The 19091-nt window shown below is 37.7% G+C and overlaps 1 protein-coding gene across 3 annotated transcripts; it reads right to left on the bottom strand.

The window, feature by feature from the left end:
• Positions 1-132: 132 nt before the first annotated feature.
• epn3a (epsin 3a) lies at positions 133-17591 on the bottom strand. Of its 3 annotated transcripts, XM_026207495.1 has the most exons (11): positions 17292-17591; positions 12664-13380; positions 9100-9218; positions 7084-7161; positions 6888-6983; positions 5127-5213; positions 4637-4775; positions 2867-3040; positions 2640-2735; positions 1811-2041; positions 133-1722 (listed from the first exon to the last, which is right to left on the bottom strand). In XM_026207495.1, the coding sequence occupies exons 2-11, from the start codon at positions 13259-13261 to the stop codon at positions 1436-1438; spliced, it is 1905 nt and encodes a 634-aa protein (XP_026063280.1). In that variant the 5' UTR covers positions 13262-13380; positions 17292-17591; the 3' UTR covers positions 133-1435. The 3 variants fall into 3 exon arrangements, with proteins under 3 accessions (XP_026063280.1, XP_026063281.1, XP_026063282.1); XM_026207496.1 differs by lacking the exon at positions 2640-2735; XM_026207497.1 differs by lacking the exons at positions 2640-2735; positions 2867-3040.
• Positions 17592-19091: the final 1500 nt, after the last annotated feature.

Below are 19091 nucleotides of genomic sequence, written 5' to 3' on the forward strand. Positions count from 1 at the left end.
TCTAACTGGTTTTTAGTCCTGATTTTGTTTAAAATGACACCAGTTTGTCTTTTGATTCCGATTTGAAGTATATCTGTGACACACCAAGCCATTGCCCAATGTCAGGTCATCAATGAGTGTCTGTTGGCTTTGTTTTTTTTTTTTTTTTTTTTTTTTTGCGATATCATTGAATCAACATTTAATTAAATGTCGCTGAACAATGGAGGCACTGTTGTAAAGCTACTATACAGCTGAAATTAACAGAATAGTTCACCCAAAAATGAAAATCCTGTCATTGATTACTCACCCTCATGTAATTCCAAACCTGTAAAAAATGTGTTCATCCTCAGAACACAAGTTAAGATGTTTTTTAATAAAGTCGTTATTACTGTTTTTTTATTACTGTTGTGCACAAAAAGGATTCTCGTGGCTTCATACGGGAGTTACTATTTTAACAATGTCCTTACGAACTTTCTGGGTCTTGAACGTGTCAGTTGTGTTACTGTTTATGGGAAGGTCAGAAAGCTGTCGGATTTCATAAAAAATATCTTAATTTGTGTTCTGAAGATGGACGAAGGTCTTACAGGTTCGGACAGCATTAAGGTGAGAAATTAACCTTAACCTATCCCTATAATTTTCAAATTAACACATTTCACAATGTAAGAATTTAATATATTTGTGTATATTACGATATATACATTTATGTTTAAATTTAATTTCTGGCGTTGACGGATTTTGGCCATTTGCGCGTTATGAAATGCATGAGATAAAAACTAATGTGATGAAGGCAAGCAAACGACAATGTTAGGAGGGCACATACAGTAGCCTTTGTTTAAGGTTTGTACATTAACAGCAGTAGCTCTTCCAGTTTTTTTTTCTTTGAATGATAAATACAGACTACTGCCACCTGCTGGTGTGGAGATACTTCATAATAAGTTCAAGCACAACGCAGACGTCAACACAGTTGGTTTTCAATGCTAGTTCTTTGGCATTGGCTTGGTGCGTCTAGGACTTAACAAAAGGAATTGTGTTTTTTTTGTTGTTGTTGTTGTTTTTTTGCCACTAGTTCTTCAATGTCAGTTTGGTGGGTCTGGACTTTAAGCAGTTTCTACATCTTATTGAATCTCACTACAGTATCTCACAGGAGATGGATCACATGTACACCAGTGACTGCTGGTCTCCACATTACATGACCGCTTATTTGCATAATACTGAACTTTTCTCAACTTTGTCACATCACAGTATACGGCCACATCGCTTCATCATTTGTAACCATTGTTGAAAATGACAGATTTTTGTCACTGGAAACCACTATATGTGTGAACGCCTCTTACGAGTGACTGCATAGAGCAAAACCAGGAAAACTGTGAAATAAGCAAAGATATGCAAAAATGTGTTCCAGTTTTAAGTCAAGTCGGTGGTTAAATTGTCATTTTAAAAGCTTGTTTGGGTCTGCTCATAGGAACGGGTTCTGATTGTGTTGGTCTGGATCTCCACGCGTGGATGTCATAGACAGGGGTAGCAGCGGCTGCGGCAGGTGTCCGGGGACCAGCGGCGGGACCTGCGCAGACTGTGTGAAGGTAGTAGGCAGGGAGCTGGGCTGGTTGCTGGAAGCCATGGGCAGAGAGGCATTAAATGGGAGGGATGTGGGAACAGGAGATGTGGAGCTGGGGCGCATCTGATTTAGTGTTAGACGGGCCGGTTCCTGTTGGAATGGATTAGAGGCCGATGGAGCAGTTATTCCTAAATGGGAAAGAGTCTGCAATCAGTTCAAATGTTATGGATTTAGATACACATGACAACATGAAGTTTGATAATGATGCGTGCCGACCTGATAAAAACGGGTTGAAGTTCTTGGAAGGAGGGTTGGAGGGAATCAAAGAATCCAGGTTGACGAGTGAAGCTCCGGTGGGGCCCAGAAATGCCTCGGGAGTACTGCAGGTGCGAGGAGCTGTTTTTGGTAGACCGCGGCCAAGGGAAGACATATCAAAATGCTCAGGACTACTGTGACCATTTATATTTGCCTGACCTCCATCCATAGCCTCGTCAAAAAGATTGTCATCTAAAAATATGAATTAAACAAAAGTAATGAGCTAAAAATTTGAAGAAAAAAAATATAAAAAAGTATATAACACAAATGCACATTACCATTTAAAAGTTTGGGGAATTTTCCATTTTTTTATGTTTTTGAAATAAGTCTCTCATGCTAACCAAGGCTGCATTTATTCACTCAAAAATACTGTAAAAACGGTAATATTCTGCAAATATTACAACTTAAAATAACTGATTTTTTTATTTAAATATATATTAAAATGTAATTTATTCATGTGATGCAGTCAGAGTCACATGATCTTTCAGAAATCATTCTAATATGCTAATTTGCTGCTCAAGAAACATTTCTTATTATCAGTCAGCTGCTTCAAATTGTAAATGTCTTTTTAATCAACTTTATGTGGTTTTCCAGAATAAAAAAAAAATTGTAGACCTCAAACTTTTGAATAGTAAACATAAAATATTTCTGTATGACATAAAATCAAACTGTTCACAAAATCTATAAAAGGAAAAAAATACATATTACAATAGCGATAAGTGATTATTAATATTAATATATTAAAATAAATAGAAAAATCAGTTAAGAAGAACATAGTCATTGTGATTGCCTGAGGGACTTCCTGCCCGAGGGGAAGGGGTTTTGAGAGGGCCAATAGATCCTTGTTTGTCTGCTACTAGGGGAGAAAAGGGGTCCACTCCAGTTCCTACAGAATTAACATCAAATCTAAAACGGTTGGACTTCTACAGAATCAGCAGCATCTTCAGTTAGTGTATTTAGTATATGTAGCATCTTTAGTTATAATCTACACTGATATCTAGAAGCTGAAGTTTGTACCAGGTGCAGGGGACATCCAGGTCTGATTCATGGACACAGGGATCGGGGCGTTCTGAGGGGCGTCCCATGGGTCAGGATTTGGCTGTCGCTGAGGCCAAGGCTGGGAACGAACACTGGATGCCGGCGGTGCCATCCACGGGCTTCCATGCTGACGGCTTAAAGAGCTGGGTTCTCCTTCAACACAATCCAGCAGGTGTGTGCCGTTCACATCAATAATGCAGTATTATTAAGGCAATATTGCTGGAAAGGTGCACCAAGTAATTTATTGTTTGTGTTTCATTGGCCAAAACAACAGTGGTCTTGGACTTCATACTGACACACATCAGTGTGGATCAGTGGTTCTCAGCCTAGTGTCTGACATCCACTAGAGGGCCCAAGCACACTACTAAAGGGACGAATAATGGATTAATATTTATGAGACAAAACAAGGTTTAAAATAGGGATGTGAAAGATGACTAATTTCATAAATGTTTAAGCTGAACTTTTGTAAATGACCAGTCTAACACACCAGTAGAAGACGGTCTTGTATTTCCAAACCATTTGAAGTAGCTTACTTTATTTATGAATGAAATTCATGGAATGTCATGCTGAAACACATTAATCTCCAGTCAGAATCCTGTGTGTCCAGGTTTGAAAAGTGTTTAAAAAGTACCCATGCACATGACACATGGCCGACAGTGAAATAGCAAGGAAAGCTTGATGTGTAAAACATGCATGCAAGCTGAGATGAAATTAAATGATTTTGTAAAATAACATTTAAGCACCCATGTAATGCAATGTAAATGACTAGTGTTTCCAAAGTCTATAGCAGACTTCGGTCAACTAATTAACTAGTTTTACACATTCCTATTTTAAAATAACCTATAACACCTAAAAACAAGATGTAACCATGTTTCTGATTTTAGTTTTCTTACTAACTGCCATTTTAACTTGATCTTGGACAACCTGGATATCCAAATGCATATAAATTTGTCAATTATAAACAGACTACTGCCACCTGCCGTATTATATCTTTTACTGGGTAGAAATTGCTATTTGAGCGTAAAAATCTGTTATGCCAAACTAGGAAAGTATACTATTAAAATTATTCGGTAATAAAAAGTTTAAAAGTGTAATTATGAATTTTAATGATTCTAGTTTCTGTACACATAAAGTTTGAAAATGAGCAGCCAAGCTCATTATAGCAGAAGAATCCTTAATATATCTGGGTGCCTTTGAGTAAAATAGGTTAAGAGCCACTGGCATAGTTGAAGCAAACATTTTTGGTTCCCAGCGTCATTGAGGAACGCCTATACTAATCTCTATTCACAGGCGGATTCGTCATCCATGATTCATCTCTTCTGAAAACTGAAAGAGTCCAAATGCAAGTAAAAACTGGCTATGACAAGTAAATGAATTCTTACTCCAGTTTGCCAGCGGCTTTTACGGATATGAGAAAAAAATGATTTCTATTATGTGACGATTGACAAAAAAACCTGAGCAAAAATATTTAAGGCAAAAATGTCATTTTAAATCAAAATAAAGATCATATTGCATTATCCTGGCAACCTGAGTTTAAACCCCATTGGTTGGTGTGGCTAAAAAACTCATTTTGGTATCGTAAGTTCACAACAAGGCAGCCACCATAATAAGCAACATCTTATGTAGAATATTACATAGAATAAAAGCCCCTCATTATTTTCAACATATCTGTCTAAAATAAATACTTGGTGGACCTTTAATGTTTAAGAGTGCAAACTGCTGATATAGTGTACAATCATATGAGCTTACCCAGACTATCCCAGGGGTCAGACCTCAGAGGACCAGCCTGGGCTAAGCCACTTTGGCCTCCGGACGAATCCCAAGAATCGGCAGCAGAGGGCACATCAGGAGCTGGAGCAAAAATATCTGCAAGATCCAGCATGGCCGACTGCCAAAGGAGAGGACAGGAAAGCACTTTCAGCACATTCAAAAGGATTTTTTAGGTCAATACGGCAAGCGTTCACAGAAACCTTGCAGTGGGGACATTTAACTGCAGTACAGTGCATTGAAATTGTGACAAGCTAAAAATTAACCAGCCTCAATTAACGGGCCAAAGCACATTAAGTCTTCTCAAGTAGTGATTAACATTTTTGACAAGAGAAGCAGAATGGTGGTCCAGACCTCACTGTATCAGTCTGTGTCAATGTCTGGTTTTATCTCTTTCCTCTTATTTACAGTAAAAAATGGCTACACATGATTTGTCAATCCACTAATAGCGAACATGTTAAAAGTCTCATACTCTTCCCCCTTTGGCCTCCAATTCTCGTTTGCTCTCTTCAAGTGCTTTCTGGAGCAACGACTCGTCTCCCTTCCGGCTTCGCTCCTCCTAGAAACCAACAGACATAGAAGACGTCTCAGAGTTCATCCTGTTATACTTTTTTCATTATTTAATTTAGTTATATATGGCCATTTAGTTTTCTATGGCCTTTTTCAAGCCATTTGTTTTTCTTCTGTACTCCTTTTGGTAAAATGCAAGTTTGTTGTCAACTCCCTCATCCTCCACAAAACAATCCGCAGTGAAATACACCGTTAAAACTGATAGAATCAGAAGAAAATGACCATGAAGGTTGCTTTCCTGATGTGATATGCAGAGCTGTAGGTGCTACATACAACCAGGGACAAACTAACTGCAGTTTTTATTTTCAACAGCTCTTCTTGTATCAGAAATGATACTATGTATCCTGCTTATTTCATATTTACTGAATATGGTTTTGCTGCCCAGCCAGTTAGTGACTAAACAGCTAGTGTTTTAGTATGAAATCACTTCCTGAAGAAACTGGTCTGGACTGGACTCAATTCACTTCCGACACACCATCATTAACCAAATTAATATTTAATAACTACAGTGCTTTTTTTCTCAATAGAAACGGAATCGTGAGTTGAAAACTATTTATTATTTATAAACTCATTTAATGTAATGCTGCCTCGAAAAAAAAAAAACGAACAGATGAAGATATCGGAGTAGACAGCATGATAGGAAAATGTGAGGCTGTATCTCAAAAGTACAGATATGTACTGCCTGAAAAACCAGCCACTTGTCCTCTTTTGGACACTATAAATAAATGGCCAGCTCAAGGATTTCAGAACAAGTCATTTTGGCAGTTTAGTTTCAATAAATGGTTCTTTTGGTTTGGAAGAATGTTGCGAGTTCTAAAAATGACAGCATGATTTCAAAGTACATTGAGTTCAAAGGAAAGGAAAATCTGATTCCATCATAAAATGACTGCTCGAGGCTACTTGTGAGATTCATAGAAAAATAACATTTTGGTAAAAAAAAAACTATGCAACTGTATGAAATTGAAAGGGCTAAAACACTGAAGTATGGCCATTTTTGTCTCCTTGAGTTAATACTGATGCATCAACAATAAAAAAAATGTAAACATACCTGATACAGGCACATATGTATTTGTAAACATTTTTTTGTCCATCAGAATTTCAGATAAATAATGCACCATAATACAAAACAGAGGGAAAAGCACTAGGCATTTTGTAGAAACTGTAGAATTTGTTCCTTGCTTTCTGTTCAGCCCTGTTATGCGGCAACATTCGCCTTCTTAAAAATGGTTCAATATTTCTAAAATCCAAAAAGTCTTGTTTCAACAGAAATAGGTTTTCGTTTACTTGTACTTAAAGAAAGCACACCTTTATTACTATGTAATAACACACTTAAAGTGTACTTTGTATAGATTTAAAAGAAATTGAAAGTGGAAAAGTGAAAATAGAAAGTGGGTCAAAAGTGGGTATATTTTGCTAAAGTGCATGCTAAAGTGTACTTCTACATAAATATACAAAAATGCTTTGTAAATAACAGCACACAATAAAAACTCCACAATTGAGGGTAGAACTTTACAAATTTGCCATTGAAGATCTCATATTAGTGAATATCTTCACTCCCATGGTAGTCTTCTAATGAATATAGCACTTCTACATGTGAGACACTATCTCTTGAAACATCAAACAATATCTGTTCATCTGTGCAGCTCGTGATCCAGGGTCGTACCTGCTGATGTTCCTCTTTACTGAGAGTGAGGGCCAGCTGTAGCTGTGCCTCTTCGTCCATGTCCAGAACAGCAGCAGCGGGAGGAGGAGGAGCTGGCTACAGAGAGACAACCACACAACATACAGATAGTGTCACTCACAACACACAGGCAGGCAATTGATGAAGGATGGAGCGCTGACTTCTGGGATTGCAGTACCTTGTGTGCCTCCTCCTTACTGAGACTCATAGCGATCTGAAGCTGCGTCTGTTCATCGATATCCACAGCAGGAACCGGCTGGAGGAGAAGAGGAATGAGGTTAGTCAATTAATATTGCTCAGTACTTAAATGTATTATTACACTGTTACAAGGACACATTAAAATAAAGTGCTACCAAAGCCAATACCAGGCTGATGGATCTCAAACTGAAGTATAGCACATGTTCTCTAACCATCAAGAGAACGAGAGCAGCTCCACTCTGTCTCATTTATGAGCGCTGGATCAATGTAACACACTCGGAGTCATTGTGGCTTCACTTAGAAATGCATTAGCAGTGAGAGAGGATGCTAATGCGCTCTCTTCACACACTGGCTACACTGTCAGATGATGACTAAGATCTTTCTGGACAATGCAGAATGGAGACAGCAGCATGCCGGTCTCACCTCAAGTGCACTACAAAAACAAATCATTAGCCCACATGCTAATTGGAGATTTGGTGCTTGTACTAAAGCCTCCAGCTAAATAATGAGTTGTTACAAACTTTTAATTAAACACAAGTGATCTCCATTGAAGCACAATACAAAAGGCCATTTTAATTCACTAAATCAAAGATCTCAGACTACAGGAAACGTTTCATACAGACTCTCAAGTGTTAAAGACCCATGAAATTGCTGCTTCTTATTACTGCTAGTGTTCATTCTTGCTTATTGCATAAGCAATAGCCAATTGACTTTAGATTTTCTATTTGGAAGCAAGCGATATAATGGGAAGAGGACAAAAAAGAGGGACTAATCTGGTGAAATATTAAAAACAGATCATTTAAAGGAGCGGTAAAGGTACGTAAGTTTTTGACTCCACTAAAGCATAAAAGTACCATAATATGTTTGCAGATATTTAAGAAACATGCTAAGTTAACATACTTGTTTATCTGAAAAACAATGCTACAGTCATTCTACTTTGAAAATGTGTGTTCCGGGCCAAAATGTCGGTGTTTGTTTTGGTTTGTGAAACCCGCCCACTGCCAGTTTGCCCAGTTGTATTTCGGCACCCCGAGTTGCCAGTTGGTGGAAAACACAGCTTATTTAATTGAATTCATCATCAAGTGCGCTCGTTCCTGTTTGTGCTTTAGATGTGGCAACCTGCCCGTTCTCCAATATTTTGAATTTGGGCTGCAATACCTAGTTCAACCTCTTGGTGTCAATCCTAAATACAGCACCTTTATTCATGCCTGCGAGAAAAATCCTAAATATATTTGATTTGTTACAATGGACCTAATGTACTTTTGTGTAAAATCCACAAAAGTACAATTTTGATTTAGTGGTCTATCTTTATCATGGGATTGTTAACCCAAAAATATAATTATTTACTGACCCTCATGTCATTCCAAAACTATATGTATAGTTCAAACACAAATGAAGACCTGAGAGATCTGTCCCTCCATTGAAAGTCCTTTCCACCAAAACACTGACGAAGGTAAGACTTCTGACTATGTTTTCTGATTAAACATGATCATGATGATAGCCCAGTTACTTCAAGTTTATTTATAAATTTGTAACATACAGCATAATGCGTGGCTTTTCTTTGTCAGTAACTACGTACTAGTGACTAACCTTTTCAGTTTTCAGTTTTAGACCAGTTCTCACTATGAACTGACTATTAACTATGACTTATGCCTCAGTAAACTCCTCATTTGGCGCTTATTCATTTTTATTAAGGCGGTTGTTAAGTTTAAGTGTGGGGTGGGGTGGATTAAAGATATATCTAAAATATGGTCATGCAGAATTAATATGTGCTTTATCATTACTAATAAACACCCAATATACAGTACTAGTAATATACTTGCTAATAAGCAATGAGAACTGGTACACAAAATAAAAGTGTTACCAAATATGTTTAGTACCATGTGATATCCAATGTCAAATATGCATCCTTAAGCAAAACCAGTGGGGAACCAGTGACCCTAATGCAGTTAGTATTAGGTGTGTGTGTGTGTGTAACAGTGAGTGTGAGCCTCACCTTCTCGCTCTCCTCTCGGCTCATGGCCAAGGCCAGCTGCAGCTGGAGTTCCTCCTCTCCGCTCGTCTGCGGCCGGGCGCGCTCCAGATCTGGGGCCAGATGAGGAGAGGAAGAGGAGGCTGGGAGGAAGAAAAGAGAAAATGCTTGATTCAACCTCTTGCTTTGGATGAGAAAGGACTGGCACCACCACTGAATGTTAATCAAGCGCCCAAATCACTGTTGTTCCATGCCCGGGCAGGAATTGCTTTCCTGTGCCTGTCTGACTCTGCTGGTGAAACAATGGGGTGTCTGTGTGGGGCAGGAGAGGAGCGATGGGGCGATGGGGCTTACATTATAATTACCCCATCCTACTTTTTGGTGCTCGTAGTGCTGTAGCGCATCAGTTCAAGTGTCATGTGAACCGATAACCTCTTTCTCTTTACTACAAGTTACAGCATGAAATAAACATAAATGAACATTAGAAGGAAACAGTACAACTCATGTTAATGTTAATTACTCAATCAGTGTTTCAGCCAAAGAAAACATTACATTAATTTAACATAATATTTAACTCAGAAAAGCCAATGAATGTTCTTAAAGTCATATTATAATATAATGGGTGTTGCATGTGAAATTATGCTTGCTGTTGTTCTGTCTGTACATTGATCTTTATATAAATCCGTTGTTTTATTTATTTACTGTGAATTACATGCTTGTCTGTATTTATTTCAGAAAGAGATAGACCTGCTTTCTCTGTGAACACGGCCTTGGACCAGAAACTGGAAAGAACCAGAAACTGGCCGTGCCGTTTCCCAGTTGCTATCATTTCCACTACAGTGGCTCCGAATGGCGCGTCTGGCCTGGAATGCACTGATGTACAGATAAGGTCAACTTTTACCATCATCTACTCTGGCTCATGACCATCTGACCCTGAAAACGGTGACCATTAACACATTTCATTAAGCACCCATGGAAGCACGGGTTCGGAAATTCCTGTACTTTCCCAAAATACCTGGCATCATGACAAATAAAAAAAGTAAAAGTGAAAGCACATTGCGCCTTGTGTCATCAAAGGTTTGATTTCAGTAGATCAACGAATGTCAAAAAGTCCCTTGTAGAAACTAAATATGTGGGCTGTCGTACTGTACGAGAGAGGGCCTAAAAAACAGATAACCATTTTACAAATTAGAAATGATAAGCTGATCATTATAATGTTATGGCATATACACTACCAGTTTGAGGTTAGTAAGATTTTTTTAATGTTTTTGATAGCTCTTATGCTTATGCACTACAAGTCTGCATATATTGGAATAAAATGTGCTGCTCAGTATTTTTGTGGAAGATGTAATGCTTTTTTCAGGATTCTTTGATGAATAGAAATGAAAAACATTTATTTGAAATAGAAATCGTTTGCAACGTTATAAATTTATTTACTTTCACTTCTAAAAAATACAGTATAATGCATCCATGCTTAAAGTAATAATTTCTTTGAAAAAAATGACTTATTCCAACATATCCAATATATTGCAATATATATTGTTTATTTAATAAACTGAGCTCAAGTCTATCACTAAAGTACAGTCCATAGAAATTCATTTTGTAATCAAAAATGTGTTTGTTTGAGCAGGCCATGAGACATGTGTTAAGTTTTGGTCTATGTGTACACATTCAGACTAATGCCTTTTAAATGGACAGTCCTAGATAGAATCCAAAACCAAATTTAGTAATTTTAGCCCTGTAGATTCATTGTAAATGCAGTGATAAATGCTGTAGAGGCACATTCCTCACATGCATACTGGATATCTGCTCTATAAATATGTGAAGGATGCAACGAGTCAAAAAAAAAAAAGTTTTTCTCTGTAAGTATGCAGAGGAGGAACATCTTTGATGCATTTCTGACAGTTCTGATATGCTATCAGCTTCTAAACTGAGGGCCAAACTGAAGAAGCCAGGCATCAGGGCAAACAACTACTCATACAAAGTTCTTCAAAAACGTTTATTTTTAAGTCTAAGAGGTGAAAGATACAGTTTGGAAAGACATGAGAGTGAGTTCATGACAGAACAGTCATTTCTGAGTGAAATATGCCTTTAAAGCCGCAAACAAAAATCAACCTGAAGCCTTCAAAAAATAACATATAGTAAGCAAAGAGCCTCACAGAGAGAGTAAATGATTGAACTTGGGAAGAATGTAGATGCATATCCGCTCCACAGCTACACATGCATTAAGTGATCAGATCCATATGGAGTCATCCACACCATCATGAGGCACTTTATATTAAAACTGTATCACATTCTCACAAAAAGAGACGGTAGACCTTCCAAATGACTGAAGCATGAGGGTTAAAAGCACAAGGCTGTGTGTGATGCACCTCTCTATGTAAACAGTGTATGTACACATTCACATTCACTATTGACAGCGGGTTACTCATTGGCTTGGTTCACTTCAGCAGCTAAATGATTATAAAACTATTTTGAAAACCCCAGTCAATGAAAGAATGAAGTACTATCCATTTCAGAGAAGTGAAACAAGTGTGTGCTCACTCCTGACAAACATTAAAGGTATAACTCATCCAAAAATGAACATTCTGTCATCATCTGCTAACATTCTTGTCCTTCCAAACCTGTACAACTTTCATTCCCCTTCAGAACTGATTTCTTAATGAAACCAGAGGGATTTCTGTCCCTTCAATCAAAGTCCATTTGTCCAGAACTTTGACGCTTCAAGAACTTCACAGTAACTCCAATGAGATTAGTTCCAACATCAAGCAAGCAAACTGAAACTTCAAGTTACCATATTTAAAGGGTTAGTTCACCCAAAAATTAATGTGGTAAGCTATTGGATTTCATAAAAATATATAATTTTCAGCCATATCTAATCATAATGTTACTGATAACATTTCAGTATTGACTTGGATATGTAAATACTGTAATACAAGCTTAACCTCTGGATCAACACAAACCTCATCAAGAGTATATTTTAAAAAAAACAGTAAAAGACAACGTTAAAGGGACAGTTCACCCAAAAATCTAAATTCTGTCATTAATTACTCAGCCTGATCTCCTTGCAAACTCATAAGACCTTCGTTCATCTTTGGAACATAAATTAACATATTTTTGATAAAATCTGAGAGCTTTTTGACCCTGCATAGACAGCAAGGCTACTGCAACGTTACCAGGTCAATAAATATAGAAAGGACATTGGTCAAATATTCCATGTGACTATTCACGAGAGTGCCGCAAATAGTTATTTTTGAGCACAAAAACTGTTCTCGTAGCTTCATAAAACTGCAGTTGAGCCACTGATGTCACATGGACTATTTCACTGAAGTCCTTACTACCTTTCTGGACCTCGAACATGTCCGTTGCTTTCTACACTGAATCAGAAAGCTCTCGGATTTCATCAAAAATATCTTAATTTGTGTTCTGAGGACGAACAAAGGTCATACAGGTTTGGAACGACATGAGGGGGAGTAATTAATGACAGAATAACTCTATAAATGATTGTGCATTACTTAATATTCAACTGTACCATAAGTGTATGATTTATCCCAGTCATTCATAAGCAGTATGAACAGTCATACTCACAGTTGAAGGAGGAAGGTGAGTGCCTCACCCTGCCGTGCTCTTCCCCATACACTGCTTCCATGTTGGGCTGAGCGGTGTGACGTCCCGGATAGGGAGGTGGTAAAGATCCATAAGCCATGGCACTGCTGGTTCCCGTCACACGCTCACGGGTCTTGTGCGCCTGCGATCTCTCCTGCTTGAGCCGCTCGTCGTCCCTGAGCAGAGCCACCAGCTGCTTGGACTTTTCCCGCACGCCCATGCCCTGGTCCTGCCCTTCCCGGTCGATGTACTGGAAGTCCCGCAGAGTCTGGATGGCATAGATGTTCTCCTTGCACTGCTGGGCCACGCGCTCTGATCCTGACTTGATCAGATAGTCCAGCAGAGTGAGGGCCTTGTACACGTGCCGCCAGTTCTTGCCGTGGTCATTGAGCCTCTTCCAGATGATGCCCATGACCTCGGTGAAGGCCACCACGTTGAAGGTCAGGTCTGCGATTTCCATCAAGAGCGAGGTCGGAGGACCCCACGGGTCGTTGGAGGTCGCCTCCCTGACCTTGATCTCCGCATCCGTGTAGTTGTTCACAATGTTCTTCATCTGCCGCCGTAAAGAAGAGGTCGTCATGATGACTACGGTGTTTTAGGAGGATGAAGACGGTTTGTGGTGAGAAGAAATGGGATGCAATGTGTGCCACCAAGAAGCAATGGTCAGGAATCTCCAGCAAAATCTACAGCTTTGTTATCCTGAAAAAGAGAGACACATGACTCATTTCAATGGATTGGTTCCCTGGATGTCTTTGGATAACATGCACCTCATATTTGAATGGATTCAGCAGCTTTTTGGCTAACCTATCCTTCTAAAAAGAAGTGCACTAAAGCTTACTTAATATCAGTGCTGGTTAGATGACTTACAAATTGTTGTCTGTTACTGATTACAAATTACATACATAAATTGTAATTTGTAATGCAATCCATTACATTTCCAATTAGTTTAGTAGTTAGTACTTTGTGATGCACCACCTGGCATGAGAAACCCGTTCTCAAAGACTTACTTTTAGTCATTATTTTATTGGGGTAGCACACATATTCTGAATGTCTTCGGCAGAATTCAAATGAGCCATTTTAATCTAGATTAATTCCAAGATCACAGTGAGATTAATCTAGATTTTAAAAATGAATCTATGCCCACCACTACTAAATATACTTTGATATAACACTAAAACGTCTGTCATCGATTAAATATATTTAGAATTACACATTTGCAAGTTGCAATTTAGTACACTTAAAATAAATTACATTTAAAAGTAATATCACATAACACATTAAAGTTAAATTATAAACAAGTACTGCGCATGTGCTTTAGTTTGTTTCTCAACACATTAAATGTACTTCTTGAAAGCAAGACAAAAGAGTATTAATTCATTTAGATTAAAACTTTAAATTTGACATTATAATAGTGTACTTATTAACTGTTAAGAAACAAAATCATGAAAATATTTCTCTTTAAGTACACTTTTTTTTCCAATTTATATTAAAAGAAATTCCAGCTTCTTAAAAATACATTTAAGTGCACTTATTTTCACAAGGGTACTGTCTGACAGCTGACAGGTTCTTTTGATATGATATCAGAACACATACCTCGGCTCCTCTCTGCAATATAACACAAACCACCTGCATTCAACATGTCTTCAAAGAAATGAGCACCAGCTGAGGAGGAACGCAGACTTGAGAGAAACATCCCGAAAGACACTTCTGCTCCTTTGGTCTTTAACATTTAAGCTATTTGTAGCAACAATCTTGGATGTCGAAGGTGCTTTTCAAAGGTGTGCCATTCAGTCAAACAGCTGAAGTAATTTCAGTACCTCAGCACCCAGCCACCACCAGTTTGGGGAGAGCTTTCCTATCTGTTTGTCCCAAATTAGACAAGGATGTATTTACGTAAAACTTGTTTGAAAAAAAAAAAAAAAAACTTGGGACATGTGTAAAGAAAAGACCAGTAAAACTTTGGCACACATTTTCCCTCATACAAATACTTTAGAACTAGCAAAACTTGAGATTCACATTAGGCACAAGTGTTATGACTACATGCACATTAAATTACATTATCCAGGATAATGTAGGCTGTCAGTCTAAACTCAAATATAGAAAGAGGAAAATACCCGTAACCATGAACAAACGGAGTTAACCAAGTGAAACATCCTCCTGGTCACTGACACAGCTAATCAAACAAACAGCTATAGTATCATCACCTGCTAAAAGAAAGGGGCTTTCACAACATGAGGAATGCTTTCAGAGTTCCTGTAACAATTGCCGGAAGTAGCGTGTTCACACCGCAGGAACTGGGAACGATGGTAGTTCTTGGAAAACCTTTTTTGGGGACTATATTAACTCCAGCACTCCAGGAACTACCAGTGGTGTAAATGCACATTGACTGGACGAACGCATGCCATACAATAGAGCACACACCATTTTTAAAGACACAGTTTACGCTCACTGCACACACTGACTAATGATGGACAATATAAACTGCACAAACAACACATTCCTGATCAACAACAAAGTGCTGCAGGAGTTGCTACTGGCAAAATACCCAAGTGGAAAAATGACATAGGCCACTTTCATTTAAAAAAATATATAAAGTCTGATAAAATCACTCCAATTCGACCAGCATCAGTGAGTCTCAATAATTAAAAACAGAGCTGAAAAACATAAAACACTCATAAAAACATTAGCAATCAATTAATTAATAGGTAAGAAGAGATTTAAAAAAAAATGTACAAACATTTAACTGGTGTTTCATGAATGAGGCCCATTAAACAAAACAAAACAAAAAACAATAATAAATATAAATAAATAAACAAATAAATATATATATATATTACTTTTTTCAGTTGTAATGGGAAGTTTATAACATTTGTAAACTGTAAGAAACATCTCTGGAGAGAAAAAAAAACTACTTTCCACATAACTTTAATAACAATAGCATACACTGAAGAAGATTGGTGTACAAACAACTTTCTCTTCAACTTTCGAAAATATGCAAGTAGCCTAAATAAGACTAAGACAAGTAAATAAAGTCAGAAATAGTATTTTGTTGTAAAACATACTCTGAAAAAATCATCTAACTGCGTTCTGGTGGAGAGACTGTGTGGGATTGATCAGTCAAACCAACGAAAATGATTAATTTTTATTACTAGACTGGTCTAGAAATATTACTGTTATTTTATGTTGTTGATAACACACGTCATTGCATAATTCTGTGCATTGCATTTTGAATGGCAAAGCCATAGAGCCACTGTTGGCTTCCTCAGAAAAATTATTAATAACTTTATATAAACAAAGCCCACACCCTGAATAAAAAAGACAGGCACACATCAAAGCCGTACGCTTCATAGACCAGTGATAGTGCACAGGCCATGACCTTGATGTGGGACACATTCTGCTCTCTGGGTTTAGACCACAATCAATAACAGAGGTTTGATTAACTTCACTTTTCTGCTGAGAGTCGGTGCTGCACAAAGAGGGTGGGATTTCAAAAACAAGCGCTGCTGGCACCTGGGCACAATACACAATGAGTTCCCACGTCCATCTGAACGCTCACACAAATACAAACACATCAGTATAAGAGAGAGTGGGGTCATTTACATAGGGTCAGTCTCGCCTCTCAGATTCTTTTACTGTGTGTCATCGCTTAAAAATATATATATATTTTTTTTTTGAACATTGTACTAATACTTTGTTAAAAGCTGTGTGTGTGTAAACAAGATCTTTATATATAGTCAGCTTTACATTTGGCTTATAATCAAGTATTAAAAAAAATTTAAATACTAGGAATTAATTCTGTAAGTATAAATGAACTATGAAGTACATATTTTAGAAAAGGTGGCCACGCTTTCTTATAAGGTCAAATTCTTCCCTTAACAAACCTTTAACTACAACTTTTGTACAAAATAAGTCTGAATTGCTGCTTATTACCGAAAAGCTTTGTCGTAATTACACCATAATGACATCATCAGGAAGTCAATTCTGTAATGACAAGCAATTATATCAATTTTTACCCCGTTTTTATTTATTTTTGTATAGTAGTTATTAAAAAGGGATTCTATAGTATACTTTTTTATTATTATTTTAAAATACAACTGGCACAATGCAAGGCAATTATCTTTTAAAAAATGAAAATATTCCTAACTTCACTGAATTACCAACAGAATATCGAAAAAAGTTGTAGCCTATGGATTTGTTTCTACTTTTGTGTAAATGCAACGTCACGTCGCGTTATATTTCAGATAAATAATATGTAAATAGGCTATCTCTGTTCTCTCGTAAACGAGTTCACTAAGCAGAAGAAAACCACTTTCACTCCGGGTGGAGGACCAGCTCGTGCTCAAATCTGCCTCTCGCGGGTTTGACTGAGGATTTTAACCTGGAAGGTAAATCACACCCTTAAAATCAGTCCGATGCTTCGGGACAGGGATAAAGAGGCGCTTTAGCACGCTCGCTCGCATCCTCTGAATGCGGTATTGCGGCAGGAGAGCTGAACGTGGAGAGGGCGACGTCTGCTCGCGTGACTCAGCTGGAATAATAACAGCAAGATTTGGGAATCTCACATTGACCCGAAAAGAGCCGAGACCGCAAACCGTCCTTTGTGTCCTTACCTCTCATTGCTTGACATAAAGGTCCCAACCTCGGGATCCTATCGGCAGCTGTGCTCCTCTCGACATCTCCGCATGTTTGTTTTCAGGGTGGAGAGTTTGGGAAATCTGGACTCAAATGCAGCAGGCGTTCGACACAGTTATGCGCCTCAAAGTTTCGCCTGCGTGTTTTTGTTGTTTCGCTTTGTGGAGGAGTATCCGGTTAGGAGTTATTGGTACATATCCCGAGAAAAAGTGCTAGGCGCCAACCTCGCTGATACAGAGCCCCGTGTTAAAGCCCAGTAAAGCGAGCCGAGGGACGAGGCTGATGGAGGGAGGGCGGCTCGAGCCTGCAGAGTCAGGCAGTCTGATTTAACCCTTTGTGCTCCGAGAAGAGACACACGAGCCCGTCACTGGCAGAAACCAAATCACTGCTACCCTGATGTCCCGATTCATCAGTCAGCTCTGCCTAGAAACCTGCTCTCAGAGGACACTTCATACCAAGAGTACCCGGTTAAAAAATGTTTTTTTTAGGCTATATATGTAATAATCCAAAGATCATCTGATGTGCCTTTAGAAAGAAATACTATTTCTTTCTTTCTCTGAAAAAAAAAAAAAAAAAAAAAAATAATAATATATATATATATATATATATATATATATATATATATATATATATATATATATATATATATATATATATGTTTTAGATTTTTGTAATTATTTGTAAAACTTCACTGGTAAAAAAGTTTCAAAGTAGCATATCGTACACACACACATACATATATAATGAAAATAGATAGATAGACAGACAGATAGATTTTTAAAATAGCTACTTTTCACTTTCATTCATTTTATACTGGATAATAGTTTATTTAATATATATATAATAGCTCATAAAACGGGATTTGTGCGATTAATGCTTTTGGAAAAAAATACACCAGATTGTTTACCGCATCTGAGGATGGTGAAACTGTGTCTCATGTGCTCTTAGGAAATGGCAGGGCAGCTCTAGAGCCGTATTAAAGGGGGTGGAGATGAGGGGTGTTAAATTACTTATGACTCTTCCCACAGACCTACCGCTTATTCTCATGATTTATTCATTATTATGCCATATAATGGCTTTAAAGTGTTACCCAACCTCTTCTGTCTTATGCAAGCCTTGCAGCCACATGATCAACTCATTAGTCATTATCATAAATAGTATAAATGTCATTAAAAATTTGATTGTGACATGCAGCTACATCTGATCAACATTAACATTAGCTATATTTTGGAGAGAAATGTGTACACAAAACTGAGCTGAATCTGACGGAAAGATGTTGCTTTTGAGATATTCTCAAAAGCAACAACTTTCCGAGTACACACTTTGGTTGGGAATCATTAGAACAATCAGACTCTTTATCACAGATGCATAAATAGTGAGGAGGAATGCAAAACTACTGAAGATAAGAACTATTCAAAGCTTCCTTGTGTTTTGCCCAAGCTAGTGTTTCTGGAAATACCAGCTGTGCTCTTGAAAAACTGATACTCTCCCTCGTTTCTGTTGAATAAGCAAAGACATTCTGAACAGCCACCGAGAAAAAAAAAAAAGTGTCAGTTCTGCTTGTCAGATCTGTAGTGAGGACACAAACAGTGTTAATCCTAAACAAATTACGTTTTGACACTTTCCACAAAAGGGTACGTTCTCGTGTCACATAACGGTTATCTAGAGGCACAAATTATGATTGATTTTATTATACTTCATTCTTAAAGTAAGGAGTATCTGATATGTTATATATCTGCATGTTATATATCTTAAAATGTGGATTTTACATTTATTGC

The sequence above is a fragment of the Carassius auratus genome, chromosome 28, assembly GCF_003368295.1.
Source record: "Carassius auratus strain Wakin chromosome 28, ASM336829v1, whole genome shotgun sequence".
Classification (NCBI taxonomy): Eukaryota; Metazoa; Chordata; class Actinopteri; order Cypriniformes; family Cyprinidae; genus Carassius; species Carassius auratus.

What these genes read in the sequence shown, in the direction of transcription:
- epn3a (XM_026207495.1), bottom strand. Translation starts at nt 13,261, where the DNA reads ATGACGACCTCTTCTTTACGGCGGCAGATGAAGAACATTGTGAACAAC. An exon ending in GCCGAGAGGAGAGCGAGAAG is followed by an intron (nt 7,162 to 9,099) that starts GTGAGGCTCACA and finishes CTTCTCCTCCAG; the next exon opens with CCGGTTCCTGCTGTGGATAT. An exon ending in TCGGGCAGGAAGTCCCTCAG is followed by an intron (nt 2,042 to 2,639) that starts GCAATCACAATG and finishes TCATATTTTTAG; the next exon opens with ATGACAATCTTTTTGACGAG.